At 51.5% G+C, this 14,765-nt stretch overlaps 1 protein-coding gene across 2 annotated transcripts; it reads right to left on the reverse strand.

Annotated features, from left to right (window-relative positions):
* Positions 1 to 2,057: 2,057 nt before the first annotated feature.
* GDF10 (growth differentiation factor 10) lies at positions 2,058 to 14,759 on the reverse strand. 2 transcript variants are annotated; one of them, XM_011990913.1, is made up of 3 exons: positions 14,644 to 14,757; positions 4,909 to 5,831; positions 2,058 to 3,044 (listed from the first exon to the last, which is right to left on the reverse strand). In XM_011990913.1, the coding sequence occupies exons 1-3, from the start codon at positions 14,741 to 14,743 to the stop codon at positions 2,853 to 2,855; spliced, it is 1,215 nt and encodes a 404-aa protein (XP_011846303.1). In that variant the 5' UTR covers positions 14,744 to 14,757; the 3' UTR covers positions 2,058 to 2,852. The 2 variants fall into 2 exon arrangements, with proteins under 2 accessions (XP_011846303.1, XP_011846304.1); XM_011990914.1 differs by lacking the exon at positions 2,058 to 3,044 and having other exon boundaries at positions 4,353 to 5,834; positions 14,644 to 14,759.
* Between the last annotated feature and the right edge of the window lie 6 nt (positions 14,760 to 14,765).

Raw genomic sequence — 14,765 nt, forward strand, 5'->3', positions numbered from 1 at the left:
ATCAGGCGGCCTCGAGCATCAAACTTAATGTTCTCTGTGGTCTTGGCAAGACATCAGTAGACATGTTACTTATACTTTCTGAGCTTGTTTTTCTGCAGCTCCAATTGGGCAGTAAGTTGCAAGGTTATTGTGAGGCTAAGTAAGATCCTATAACTTCTTCTATACATGGGAGGGGTCACTAATGATACCAGTTTCTCCTACCATAGAGTTGGGACATGTCATGTCTCCACTTGGGACCTGCCCTATTTCACATTCCAAGGTCTTCAGGGCATGCCTAGGAAAGATGGCAACTACTGAGCACCTTCCATCCAGGCACAGCCCTGGAGCCCATGCCTACGGCTGGACCCAGGGGAGTGTCCCAGCCTGCCCTCCCCAACCCCAGCAAGCCAGACATGAGGACTCAGAGGCATTGCAGGTATTTGGAGGGAATCCAGAAGGTCTCCCAGAAACTGCAAGTGCCAGAAAGAGTAAGATAAAACGACTATGGGACAGCCCATGTTTAGCAAAAATAGAAAGGGGGCAGTTGAATGAGAAGAAAATGAGGGATGGAATATTTGGAAGGAAGGGACTTGGAGTTTTATCAAGCCCCAATATTTTACTTATTTTGCTATTAACTTATATTTTGTCATGTTCCAAAAAGAATTAGACATTGCAAACCAAGCACTAAGTGCAGGTCAGTTTGCGCCAGCCCAGCAACCTACAGCAGCTTGAGGGGAACAATTTGGTCCCATGTCCAATTCCTGTGGGAGTAACAGAATAAGGTGGTGAGTGTGGAGGACCATCCCAGCCCTCCCCTGACCTCTGTCAGCCGTCAGGGCCATGTGCCCAGCAGGCGGGGGCCCCCACGGCAGCTGCTCAGGCACGTGTCCCAGAGCCACTTGAAGCACCTCATAGGAGATGCTGAGCAGAAGCTGCAGGACTCCACTCTGGCACCCTCACATCCCCTCACCTATCAGTTCTGGCTAATCATTCTCCAGTTTCAGTGACTTGGCCTCCAGGAGTTGCCACTCTTTGGATGCTACCTAGGCTCCTGGAATCACTGTGGCTGCCTGTGCAGAAGGCCAGGGAACTGGAACTTTACATCTCCCTTCCCAGGGCGGCCGGAAGCCAAGAGGCCCTGAACACCCAGCTGCCTTGCTCAAGGCCACACTGCCCTGAGGAGTAAGTAAGCTCCAAAGCTCCCCACAGGATTGCTCCTAGCCTGCTTTTCTGCTTCACCCCGCCCTTGCCCACGTCTCCTGGGAGCACTTCCCCCATACGTCCCTCGCACAGGAATCCTGGTGTCCAGAGTCCAGCCTAAGGCCCAAGACAGACACCAGGGCTGCTTCTTTCCTTGGACATCCCCTCTTAGAAAACCACTGTGGCTTTGCAGCCTCCTCTAAGACTGGGGCCCGTGTCATCTGTAGGTCCCAACTGATGGGACTGCTATATATACACCTGTCTCAAATTGGACCCAGATTCTCTTTTAGAAATGCTGGTTAAGCAGCTTCAGGCACTCCATCGTAAGGCAATATAAATGAAGGGCATAAGGTAACAATTTGGGGTGGCTATTTGGGAACAGGGCTGCTGGGTGACCCTTCTACACACAAGCTAAGGAGAAGCAGGTGCAGAAGACCACATGGCCCATCCACTTCCTCATGAGTCCTCGGACCTCAGGAGAGACCCCTACTTATATTGAATCTCTTGCTCCATGAATTATCAGCAGTAAAAGATCTCTGACCAGGCAACCATAGATGCTCCTTTAAACATCCCAGGTACCTCCCAATCAATCAATGTCCCTGAGGCTAGGGGACGAGGGGAAACCCCGAGAGGCCACTGTCTCTGTCTGGGGCCATGTCCATTCTCGACATCAGCCTAGGTTGGGTTTGCAGGAACCAGTGGTGGGACAGGCCCCTGGAAGGCATGGGAAAGTCTGGGTTTCAGGAGCCTGGACGGACACCAGAGAGTATGCAGATGGCCTAGGGGACTCCAGCAACCCTAAAAGAGGCTGAGTCCCCAGCAAACACCAGACAGTGTACTTACAGATGGGGAGTCAGTGAGATTTTGAAATGGGTGACATTAAGTTTTTCAAGATACCACTGTACCTTTAATTTATTAGCTTTCCATAAAAACACATAACATACACAATCTACAGTATAGAAAGTATAATTTACAAAAATATAAAATCTTGGTTATTTTTTAGTATTCCCACGTTACTATATGTGTTATTTCAATATGCATGTTTAAACAACCCACACTCAGCGTGACTATCTCTCTGGGGAATGGTGTCAACGCCCTCCTTTTTTGTTGTTTTAAAATAAAATATATATATTAAGAAAAAGAAACCAACATTGGTTACATGTGCATACCGTATGAATAAAAGCTCTGCAGTGAAATTTGAAAGGAAACACCCATTTACACCACGATTATCCCGTTTTCCAAAATGACTATGTGGCCCAAAGTGTTCTGAACTGAGCATTTAAACAGAGTTCTTTCCGTGGGCAGGGAGCGAACGCTCTAAGCTTTGCATAGTCTTCTTGCTCAGTCATGAGATGATGATCACATCAGCCAATGTCGTGGACACGTTTTCTTTTCAAGCCTTCAGAACAGTGGGTATGAATGATGGGCCACTTTCAGGCCAGGGCTAATTCCCAGATTCCTTCAGGGACTCAGGCTGGCATTTAAGGGGCTAGTCACTAGCAATGAAAGACCCCCAAATGATACACTGGCGGACAGCTCTCTCTAGGCCCCAGCAATGTTGCCCATGAGCTCTGCTCTGTGTCTGCAGCTGCACCACCAGTTAAGTCCTGGCTGCAGAAGGTTCCGAGAAGGCGGCTCTGCTGGGCGTGGCTTCTTTCCACCCTGGAGTGGTCTCACCGGCAGGCACAGGTGTCCACGGACATGTTTGGGTACACCTTCAGAACCACATTCCGGTTCTCATCCAGGAAGAGGACCCCGAGGGAGTTCATCTTATCGGGAACACAGCAGGGCTCTGGGATGCCAGGGACTATGCCCACAGCCCTGACAATGCTCTGGATGGTGGCATGGTTGGATGGACGAACGATCTGCAAGGCAGGAAAGGAGTAGGGTTACCTCAGCTCTGCCCTCACCCATCCACCCACCCATGCTGTCCTCACAGTCCCAGGCCATACTGCTCTGCTGTTGTTCCCCAGCTAAGGCCACAGAAGAGGCATCCACCTAGAGGAATGGACGAGATCCCAAGGCGGGGTACACGATTCCTCTAAAATCAGATGTATGCTGAGTCCCAGGCTGAGGTCTCCAAGAGGCCCCAGGCCTTCCTGCCCATTGGCTTCCCTGAGGCATGCTGTGTCCCCAACACGGCAGGGCCACATGGGGGCGCCTGAGTGTCACACATCCTCACAGAGCACCAGGAAGCAGGCAGAAGCTGCCCAGAGGGAAAACACAGCGAGATGCCAGCACGGCCCTGATCTCGCAGTCTGAGGAGGGCAAGCATGCTTCCCATGAGGTCGTGCTCTTGTCACTGAAGGGAAAGCCTGGCATGTGCGTGGCAGTGTGACAGGTTGGACACTGACATTTCCTAGGGGCTGCTCTCCCCTGCATCACCCCTTTTTTTGTCAGCTCAGCAATTTTATGGGGTGAGTATTCCCTGGACTTTACTGGGAAGACACCGAGGCTTAAAATGACTGAGTAACTTGATCAAGACCCCCAGTCAGAAAGTGAGCTGGCTTGGAAAACTGTGCCCACCTCTGACAAGATGAACCAACCAGGTCATCCACTTCAGTGCATCACCAGCCAAACAGAGATTTTCATATGTAGTGCAGTTGAGGAGGAAGCCCTCCTGTGTCGGGGTAGTGGGAGGGGAGCAGGGTAGGGACACCTGCATTTGCAACGTTCTGGCTGGTGTCCTGGAAGGTGGGGAGGCAGCAAGCCAGGTGATAAGCTAAGCGCATGGCTGACCAGCTGCAAGCCTTCAGGGTTCCGGGCTTGCATCTGCCTGGGCCTTTGCTAGACCCTTTAAGCAGGTCCTGTCTCTCTGTCAGGCACCTCCCTCCCTCTTGCACATGCACGGTTTTGAGGAGAAGCCACTTAATTCCCAAACACATTACTGCTGCCCCATGTCTGGGTCTGGACTTCCCCAGCTGACTGATTTACTTAAGTTCAAATTGGATTTATGCACTGACTTTCTTTTCTTGGAGGGAAAGGCATGACGTGCCCTGGGCAGAGTAACTAATCAGGAAGAAACTATGTGCTGAGTGCCCAGGGCTGACATCACAGACAGCCAGGCTGCTGCAGGGCAGGCTGCAGGAACAGGGATGGACTCAGTCACAGCCCAGGCTGGAGCGAAGGTGAGAATTGGAAAGCCTTAGGTTGGTGCAACAGACAGAACAGCCCAGTGCTGTGTGTCCTGCAGACCCTGTGCATAGTGAAGGCCTACTCCCTGTGGATTCCTGCCCTGAGCTGCAAGGAGGAGGGAGTCCACAGTGGGAGAGCCGCTGAGGCTAGCACTGTGCTGGTCACAGATCACCACACCCTGGGGTCCAGGCTGGGAACAGAAATGAGAGCCTTGGTGAGGATGGAGCTTCTGGGACCTGCCCTGTGTACAGGAAGCAGCATCTACTCAACCTCTGCAGATAGTTGCTATGTGGAGATGCGTTTCTAAAGACATGGATTCTCCTGCTTTTCAAAAGAATGTTCTGATTTTAAAGTTCCAACTCAACCAAGTCAATACTTCAAAAAACACAGCCAAACTCACACATATGTGGGCGGCAACTACCCTACGGGCTGCCACTTGGTGACGTATGTCTACCTATTTCCTGCCTGGAATAGACAGGAGGTACTGTTATTCCCATTTCGCAGATGGGAAACAGAAGTCCTGCAGGCTGAGGGGCTTGACGGTAGCGGCAGAGCTGAGCCTTAGAATCTGACAAAAGGCGGAAAAAACCCTACCTTAGGCATGGGGAACTCACATGCTCCCGCGCAGTAGTAGGCATCGAAAGATTTCGGTGAGATTATCCACTCATTCCAGCCGATGTCTGCGAAGTCCACCTTCAGGTACCTCCGGGAGCACACCCTCGGCTCGTCCCACTGCTTCCTCCGGGCCTTCTGCATCGTCTTCTCGTCGAAGTCCAGCACCTGCGAGGAGGCCATGAACACGTCCTGGCCCTTCTTCCTGCGGTCTTTGCGCCCTGGCCGGGGTTTCAGCGCCCGGAAGGGGCTGGGCCACAGCTGGTGCTTGTGGAAGTGCTGCGCGTGGGCGCGCGGCGGCCTCTCATCCAGCCCTGGCAGCTCGTTGTCCTGGAGGGACCCGGTGGCCTGCGCGGCTCGGCGCACGCGGGGGTCCGCGGAGCTGTTGGGGGCTGCGTGGGGCTCGGGGTCTCCGGCAGGGAAGGGGTCGTATCTCTGCAGCGTCACCGCCACGCTATTGGGCTCCGAGATGGCCAGGTCGTTGGCGTAGACTAGGATGTAGGGCGCATAGGGGCTGGGCCGGGGCACCCCCGGGTCCCTCTCCTCAGAATCCAGCTGGGCGGAGAGGAGCAGCTCGCCATCCCGGCGGGCCGCCTTGACGATGGGGGAGATGTCCTTGGCCTGCCACAGGCCGCGCGGCGGGGGCGACAGGGCCATGGCCCCGCGGAGTAGCCCCTGTGTGGCCGTGTTCTGCGAGAGGCTGCGGAAGAGCAGGTGCTGGCGTGCGGGCGGGCCCAGGGGCAGCGAGCGCCCTGAAGCGTTCTTGGCCCGCGGCTTGCATAGCACCTCGAGCGCTCGGGGCCACCGAGGAGGCTCTGAGTAGAAGTGGAAAGTGGCCATAAGGATCGTTTCCGAGTCCTGCATGGAAGTCAGGTTGAAGAAATACACGGCCTTCTGGTCGACCACTTCTGTGAGGGAAGGAGAGACCACAGGCTGTGAAGTTCTCGCTCATGGTCCTGAGGGTCTCCCACCCAGGGCTGGAGGAGCAATGCCCACAGATCCACACTTTCAGGACCGTCCTCCTCCCACACTTTGCCTCCCTCATTTCGTGTAATCCTCACATTAAACTGATGAGGGCGCCCTTTGCAATCCTCAGTGCACAGGTGAGGAATTAAGGTTGAGATTGTCAATATCCCATAGCAAACAACAACAAAAAGAAGAAACAACAAAGAAACAGAAGCAGACAGGGAGGCACTCAGGCCTGCTGGACTCCAAAGCTCCTGTTCGCTCCCCTTGGCCTCTACTGTCTCTGCATGCACAAATGAACAAATGTCACTGACACCTTCATTAAGTGCTCAGGATGGCTTGGGTTGGATCCAAGCCCTGCATCAAGGCAGCCCCTCCTGTATTTGCACAGCCCTCTATTTATGCAATCAGTTTTTAAATGCAATCATTAAATACACATCACATTAAACCCAAACATTCTTCCAAAAGAGATGAAATAAACACTCATGCTTTTTGAGCACCTCCTAAGGGAAACTGGGATCAAAAATACAGCCATTGAGGCATCTGCTCTTTGTTCTGCCTGAGGACTTTTAAGATTGTTTTAAAAAGAAAAGAGCAATATCAGGATTACACAAGGCAACTTGACTAAATCTCCAAGGTCCAGGTAAAGACCGGGAGGTCGGGAGGTCTCAACCATTACATCTGCAACTCGGTTCAAGAATGCTGCAGCTCAGCCTTCCCTGGGGCTGCCGGCCACTCCTTCCTATTTGTCTAGCGGAAGCAGGTGTTCCCCAGGGCACCAGAGCAGCATAGCCGCGTCAGCAGTCCCAGGAAGCTGCCCAACCTTGGCAGCAGCATGAGTATCGTGTCAGGTTTGAATTGTCTAAACATTATTATATATCAGTGAGCGTTCTCAAATGGCCAAGTCGGATATAGGCTTCTGAAGAGTGGCGAGTCTTTCCTGGTGCCTCCCTAGGATGCTGCACACTAACAGGACACCAGAGAGGTCAGGCCGGCTTTCTCCTTCCCGCTGCTTCATTTCCTGACAACCAAGTGTCCTTCTGCTAGGAAATATCTGGAGAGGAGCAGAGCTCCCAAGCCCGGGAAGTGTGTGTGGGGGACACTGGGCTCTCCAGGGGCATGGATCAGGGACACACCTTTCTGACCCCTGTACCTACAGGATCTGCAGGGATTTTTTTTTTTTTTTTTTTTAGCAGAAATATTCCGCTTTCTCTTCTTTGTTTCTGTTGGGAAGAAGGCATAATTCAACTGGGATTGTTCACATACTCTTAAGGGACTATGAGCGGGAAGAAACAGAAGCACATCTATGGAGGGCCTGATAAATAAATGCCAGTAAAGGCTCAGGTGACACTGAAGCCATGACCTTATTTAATCCTCACAATAAACCTGCCAGGACAGTGTCGCAGCCCCTCAACATGCTCCACACACAAGCAGCAGCCCAGGGTCTACATGCACATTTGAACCTCGCTTCCCCAAGCATGTAGCCTTGACTGCATGACAATGACTTCCACATTTTAATCAGCACTCCAGGGGGCTCTGGCCATTAGGGAAGTTTGGGAAGTCAGTGGCAGCTGACAGCTCACTCTGGTGCTAGTGGCTGTGTATCTACAGCATCTGGGGTTGACCTATGGATGGGGTGAAAGTTTACCAATAATGCTGCAACCCCACCCCCAAACTAGAAAATGCTCTAGGAACCAAGCTCCGAGGACTCAGTGGGGCCACGCCCTGAACCTTGCTTTCCCCATCTGCCGCACAGGGACAACAGCCTCTATCTCACATAGAGGATTGTCTGGAAGATCACAGAAACAGCCTAGTGAAGTGCCAGGCACAAAGGAGGTGCCCCCAAATGTGCTTTCTGCCACTTGAGTCTGAAGGACCAAGGCTGGCAGAGCAAGCTCCCCTCCATCAACTGGGGTACCTTGCATTCGCTGATCCAAATATCCGAGCTGCAACCCAGCCAACACAGCACCTTGCTTTTCTTTGATCTAGTTCAAGTCTCAACTCCTCCATTGCTCTGCTAGCAGCTTCACAGTGGGGAGGAACCTTTAAGGTTGTGCAAAAGGATATAAGCCCTACCTCCATGTGACTTGAATGCCTCCTGCCACAGGGAGCTCACCTCTCACTGAGCAGCCTGCTCCATGAAGACTCTCCCTGCTGGGGACTGCTGGGGACAAGACAGGTCACCCCCAGCACCAGTGCATGAGGGGCCACAGGCTGGTCCTCTCTCTGGATGTGCCTGCATGTACCCAGTGCAGGGGGCTCCAGGCTGTGGCTCAGAGAAGGGACCTCAACCTGAAATCTCTCAGTTTAGCCGAGCCCAGGCCATAACAAAGAAGCTCCGAAGACAAAGTCGTTATTTCCTCTGATGTGTGCTGGTGCCCTGTGATTCATGTCTTTTCTCTCTCTTTCTTCTCTGCCTTCCTCCCGTCTCTGTTTTCTTCCCCTCTTTCCCCTTTTCTATCCACCCTCTTTTCCTTTCTTTCTTCCTCTTCTTCTCTTTGTTTTCCTAATAAACATTTGCAAAACTCCTACTCTGGGCTAAGTTGGGCTGACCAGGGTCATAACAAAGTTGCGCATGAGGAATTCAGCCTAGAGGGGAGACAGACTGGTAATGACAAAGACGCCCATCTTCAGTGTCTCCTCATGTCAGAGTTTTATAGAGCACTGTCCAATCAAGGCCCCTGGTGTGCTGGGTGCATTCCATCACAGGTCACCCCCAAGCTCGGAGCCCTCCATTGCCCCCAAATAAAAACCCCTTACCAAGGCCTTACTTGATCTGGCCTGCCTACCTCTGCAACTTTATCTCCTATCCCCAGCCCAATCCCTCCCTTCTGCCCCTGTCACACTGGCCTTCTTGTCCTTCCAACATGTGGCTTTCGTCTCAGGACTGTGCCTCACGCTTCCTTCCACCTTCATGGTTCCCCATCCACCAGTACCACTCAACCTCTTCAGGTATCTGCTCAAATGGAACCTCCCGCAATGGGTCCCCTGGGCTCCCGTGGCTGGACAACAGCCCCATCACTCTGTCTGCCCCTGCTTCACTGGCCTTCAGAGCACTTCCTGGCATCCTGCTGTAAACTGATTTATTGCTCTTATCTTCCTAAAACATAAACTCTAACAGGACAGGGACACTGCCAGTTTTATTCACTACTGCACCACTAGACCTCAGCATAAGGCTTAGGTGACAGTTGGAGCTCAGAGATGCATGTTGAATGAGATTGTCTGTGCAAATCCTGCCCAAGTGGGGACAAGAGAAAAGTGTGTTAACTTCAGTTAACACTGGGGGTTCCTGGCATGCTGCCCTACAGTGCAGTAACCACAGTCTTAAGAAATCAAGAAATCCTCATTCTTTACAAAGATGCAGCTGATGATGCAAATCCAAATGGAGGCAGCGGGTAGCCAGGTCTTTAGCCAGACTTCCCCTTGAGCCTCATTGTTCTCATCTTTAAATTGGAACAAAATTGTTTATTAATTATGACATTCTGAGCTCCAAGTGTATGTGCTTGGCCCTATGTGGAGTGTTCTGCATGCTTGATTCATCATTTTCACCATGAGGAGAGTAGGGAGGGGTCATTCATTCTGTGGACAAAGAGCTGAAGCTTCAGAGAGGGTATGTAATTTGCCTACAGTCACACAGCTGGCCAGGGGTGGAGTCAGGGCTTGTACCCAGCTCTGTGTGACCCCAAGCTCATGCCTTTTGCTCCTCCATGTGTTCTGGATATGTTCATGATCTGCCTAAGCGCTAATGGACAAAGATCACGTGCTGTGAATTGCAGCATGTTTTGCAAACAGAGGTCATTATTTTGGTAGTTTTGAGTTCTGGCTCCCTAAGAAGGGAAAGATCGACTTTATTTAGACAAGCTGATCTCTCAGTGGCTCTTGGGAATTCTCAGAAGTGTGACCATGTCCACTTTGCTGGGCACTCAGCCTCCTTCCTGAGGGCAGTGGGGATGGTACTGGGGGAAGGGACCTTCTCACCCAAAGGTCTGTCCAGCCCCACTGCTGGTCAACTCTCAGGCCAAGAGCAGCCCCTCAGATGCTCTGCCCTATATAAAATGATTCCAAGACACTTTGGACATCTGTCCCTTCACCCATTGCCCCTCAAACAGCCACCAGGGCAATCAGTGAGAACGCTGGGCTTCGATGCCCGCACCAACAGAAGCTGGAGGAAGGGGCGGTGGGAAGGGGCGGTGGGCCAGACGGTGCTGCAGAGAAGAGCAGGGAACTAACACGGATTTAGTATTTAGTGCCCATTTCCATGCAGGCTCTAGGGTTGAGGTTCAACTCCTGCTTGCATTCCTTACTAGCTGTGAGGCCTCAGGCAAGTCATGGAAGCACTTTGTGCCTCAGTTTCTTCACCCATACACTGGAGAGAGTATTTGCACCTCCAAAAGTTATTGTGAGATCATCTCTGCAGAGCGCACTAACAGCACTGTGCCTGGCACCCAGCAGGGGCTCAGAACAGTTGTGGCCTCAGGAGCTACTGCCACCCTCAGGGCACCACATCCTTGCTCCCTGACCTCCTGCCCAGTGGGAGGCCTCACTTCCCTTCCAGCCCCTCCAGCAGGAACCTGAGAACTCTTTCGCCCCTCCCCCTCCTGCTTTTAACCAATCTCCAGGCCCTGTTTGCTCTGCTTCCTGTTTCTACACAACCATCCTGAACACAGCATCTTTCCACCCTGCGTTCAGGGCTCCAGCACGACCACAACAGTGGTCCCAGAACTTTGTTGCCTCTTACATCACACTCATGTCTCAAAAGCAAATTGTCTATTAAAGGTGAAAGGTTAAGATCCTTACTATGTAAAGAACTTTGCATATCAGTAGGAGAAAGGAGGGACTCCCATACAAGGAGGCAATTTTTCCACAGGAAAAATTGCAAATGGCCAGCAGGCATGGGGAAAAGCTCAAGATGACCAGTAATGAAAAAAAGTAATTTCAAATGGAAATACCTGCAAGTTTTACCTGCATGCTGACAATATAATCCATAAAAGATACATCCACATATATCTCACATATATATATCTCACATATATATCTCAAATATATTCATATATCCATATGTATCTTACATACAAGGGCAAAACAATGAAGATATAGATAGATAGTGGAGAAATAGACAGATAGATAGATAGACAGACATGGCTGGAATGATTCTACCAAAATATCATACTAACAATTCTGGTTATATCTGGCTGTGATTAGGGATGATTTACGTTCTTTACTGTGATCTTCTATAATTTCCAGGTTTTCCCCAATAAGCATGCATTTATTTATAATCTCTCACTTTTTCTCCTTTATCCCTCTTTTCCCCTGCAGTCCCTCCTCTTCCTCCCTCTCTCTCCCTCTCTCCTTTCTCTCTCCCCTCTCTTCTTCTCTCTCTCCCTGGCTCCTTCCTTCTGTCCCTCATGCATGCACATTGTATATTGCCCCATTGCCTATGGAGGAACAAATTCATAATACTCATGGCTCTCCACAGCCTGCTTGCAACCTATTTGTCTGCCTCCATCTCCTGCCTTTCTCTCCTTGCGTTATCATTAAAACCAAACTCCTGGCAGTCTCTGAACGCAGTGGACAACTTCACTTCTGTACCTGGCTAAGCCCCACCTGCCCTTCAAAGTGGCTGGGGCCTGGCTTGCTCTGGGAAGGCTTTCCTGGCCCCACCCAGAGGCCCTGTCCCTGCCAGGTCAGTGCGCCCTTGGGCTCCTGCAGCACCCCTGCCCTCCTTCCTATATGGCACTCCCCAGACCCGCTGCCCTATTCTGCTGCTTACTTTGATCTGCCCTGCTAGTTTACGAGCTTTTCTGGGCATCTTTGGTGTTCCCTGAGCTTATAGCATCTGCCACCAAACCAAGTGTTTAGGAAATACTTAGGTAACTGAAATAAACTTGAATTTTGGCATTTTTGACAGGTGAGTATGTAGTATTATTCTCATTTTAGAGTTGAAGAAAACCAACTCAGTATCACATTGTTAGGTGACAAAGCTTACATTTAAACACAGGGCATTCAGTGGGAATTAGGGGTGGTCTAACCTTAACCCTTAGGGTCAGGCTCATAGGCTTTCTCCACCGATGCAGATTTAATAAGGAACAAAATGCACTTCAGGGAGCAATGAGGGAGGGAATGAAGGGGTGGCTGGTGTAATAACAGCAAGAGTTAATACACCATTGACACTTACATGTGTCAGGAATGGTGTAAGTGCTTGACATATCTCAGTTTCCATTAAAAAATATATATATAAGGAGGGGAGCATTATTAGCTCCATTTTAGAAGTGAAAAAACTGAGTCATGGACAAGTTCAGTCCCTTGCCCACATCGCATAATTGGGATTTGGACCCCAGCAGGCCAGCTCACAGCCAGCACTTGGCAGCTGAGCTATGCTGTCCGGTGCCAGGTGAGGTATAGTTACGTACCACAGGCTGTGGGGATGGAGGCATTTGTTGTTCAGGAAGAGGTGCTGCCCCACTGAGGCAGCAGAGACCCACCACTGGGGAGCAGGCTGAGACTGGCATGTTCTCAGACCAGAGCTGAAGTCTCCCACATGGGTGGCATCATCCATGAAAGAAGGGTCCCTGCCCAAACTCATACCTCCTCAGACAGGTCACTGGATCAGGAAGCAGGTGCATCTGAGGGCAGGCAAGGGGCTCGGCATGAAACACTTAGATGAATCAAGGGAGGGGAGGATCAAGCAACCTGCCTGGGCCCCCACTGTATGCAAGGCATAAAACCTACTTAACCCATTTAATCCTCACTTCTTCACTTCACTTTACAGGAAACTGATGCTCAGAGAGGTAAACTAACCTGTGCCACAGCACACAGCTGGTAGCTGGTACAGCTGGGATTCACACCCAAATGTGCCTCAGGCTTCCAAAGAAGAGGGATTTGTCAGACACTCCAGACTACCAGAATCCTGATTTCCCAAGCTTGTCTGCTTCACCCTACCCCTCCCAGACCCTGGTCATAGCTCTGATGGAGACGACAGGGTGTGGGGAGTGATGGTGAGAAGAGCAATGGCTTGGCAGATGGGAGGTGCCAACCTCTGCCACTGTGAACAACCCCTGAGTCTCAGTTTCCTTATCTGTAACGTGGGAATGCTGGATTTGAGACACTCTCTTCAGGTCCTTTTTGAGATTAATATCCTGAACTCCACTGCTACTTGTACTACCCCCTTTCTGTGAAAACAGAATGACACAGCGGGCATCTCCATGCCTGGCTGCAGCAAGTGGGTGGGTTGAGTGGGCAGGTTCACTCGTGTTGCAGCAGTGACCCTGCTGGCCTTGCTTCCTCAACTACAAGGCTTCAAGGATTGAGTTAATAGAGAAGCAAGGTCAAGTTTAAACCCACAGGAATACACATAATACTTAGCACGATTCTTTGTGCTCCCAGGGGAATCCCATACATCAACAGTTAATCTGACCAGTGCTGGGCTCTGAGCTTATACATATGACCTCATTTCATCTTTCCTTCAACCCCACAGGAGAGATACTGGCAAGCCTTGTCCGTTTTATCGATGAATACACTCAAGTCCATATAGCTTTAGTGATATACCCAAGGTCATATTCATGCCAGATGATTCTTAAGTGGCTAAATTTAATAATGTTCCTCCAGAAATGGACCCCACATAGTGCAAGAAAGTTATGAGTGAGGATGGAGTTAGATCCAACTGGCCCGAAGCCCAGGGCCACTGACCTGGTGAGTCGGCTAAGTAGAGGAGGAGGGCATGGGCCCTCTTTGTGGCAGGTGCTCCCCAGTCCATGGTTATGAGAGATCATGGATGTTACCTTGAGTCACACAGCCAGTGACAGATCTGACCTCAGGTTGTCTAGCCCCACAGCTGGGCTTGTTTCCCTCTCTCTCAGGAGGGAAGCCTGTAGACTGCCGATTTTTCTCCTGTTGAATGGCCTGATCCTCTACAGAGCTGCAGGAGACCCCCATCCACATTTTCTGGAACATTATTCTGCAACCAGGAGTAATCACCATGACAACCAGGGTCTTCTCACCACCTCTGCGGCCCCTCTCTACCCAGGGCCTGCAAAGGTTGGCAGGTTGCTGAGGCAGGAGCCTGGAAGCGCTCTCAGAGCAGGGCAGCACGGGCCTCTGCAAGTGCCCTCTGCCCAGCTCCAGCCAAGGGGCTGAGGAAGTGGAAAGGTGGGACAAAGGCCGGAGACAGGCAGAGTGTTCCCACTGCCTAAGTCCCTGGGCTCTTCCTTAAACCCCTGTGGTCTGAACGCTTCATGCCAGTGCGTGGGAGTCCTCAATCCTGGGCAGCCAAGGCCCTTCTCAGTCCACTCTGCTTCCCTGGACACAGGAACCATGGCCGCTACCAGCTAGTGGCTCCTGCTTCCTAACAGGGCCCAGTGCCTGGAACTTCTGTCAGGGCTGCCTATGTTCACCGGCTGTGCCCTCCTCATTTGTAAAGTGCCCACATAATTGACCCTATCACAGGGATACTCCCCTGGCCCATGTCTCCTCTTCCACTCTGTGCTTAGAGCCTTGTAAATATGGGGTAGTCGGTGTTCAGCAATGTGGGAGCACCCCAGGGGCAGGACCTCTGTGCCACCCTGTGCCACTCTTGGTGCCCCACTGGAGGTTCAGGGCCTGGCATGGAGAGATCAGTGAATTATTAGTGAAAGAATGAATGAACCACCCACCCGTTGGCTAGAAGAGGAAGAGTAGAGGTGCACGGGTGAGGAGACAGAAAAGTGAGGAAGGTGGAGAATTAGGAGAAGGGGTCCTGGGGCACCCTGTACTTACCCAACCTGGCCCTGAAGCTGCGGACCGTGTTGCCCCCTCCCGGCCGCGCGCCCCGCCGGCTGTACTTCTCATAGAGCCTGTGCATGTGGACAGCGACCATGTCCTGGGCGCCGGGGCCCAGC

The sequence above is a fragment of the Mandrillus leucophaeus genome, unplaced genomic scaffold, assembly GCF_000951045.1.
Source record: "Mandrillus leucophaeus isolate KB7577 unplaced genomic scaffold, Mleu.le_1.0 Scaffold388, whole genome shotgun sequence".
Lineage (NCBI taxonomy): Eukaryota > Metazoa > Chordata > Mammalia > Primates > Cercopithecidae > Mandrillus > Mandrillus leucophaeus.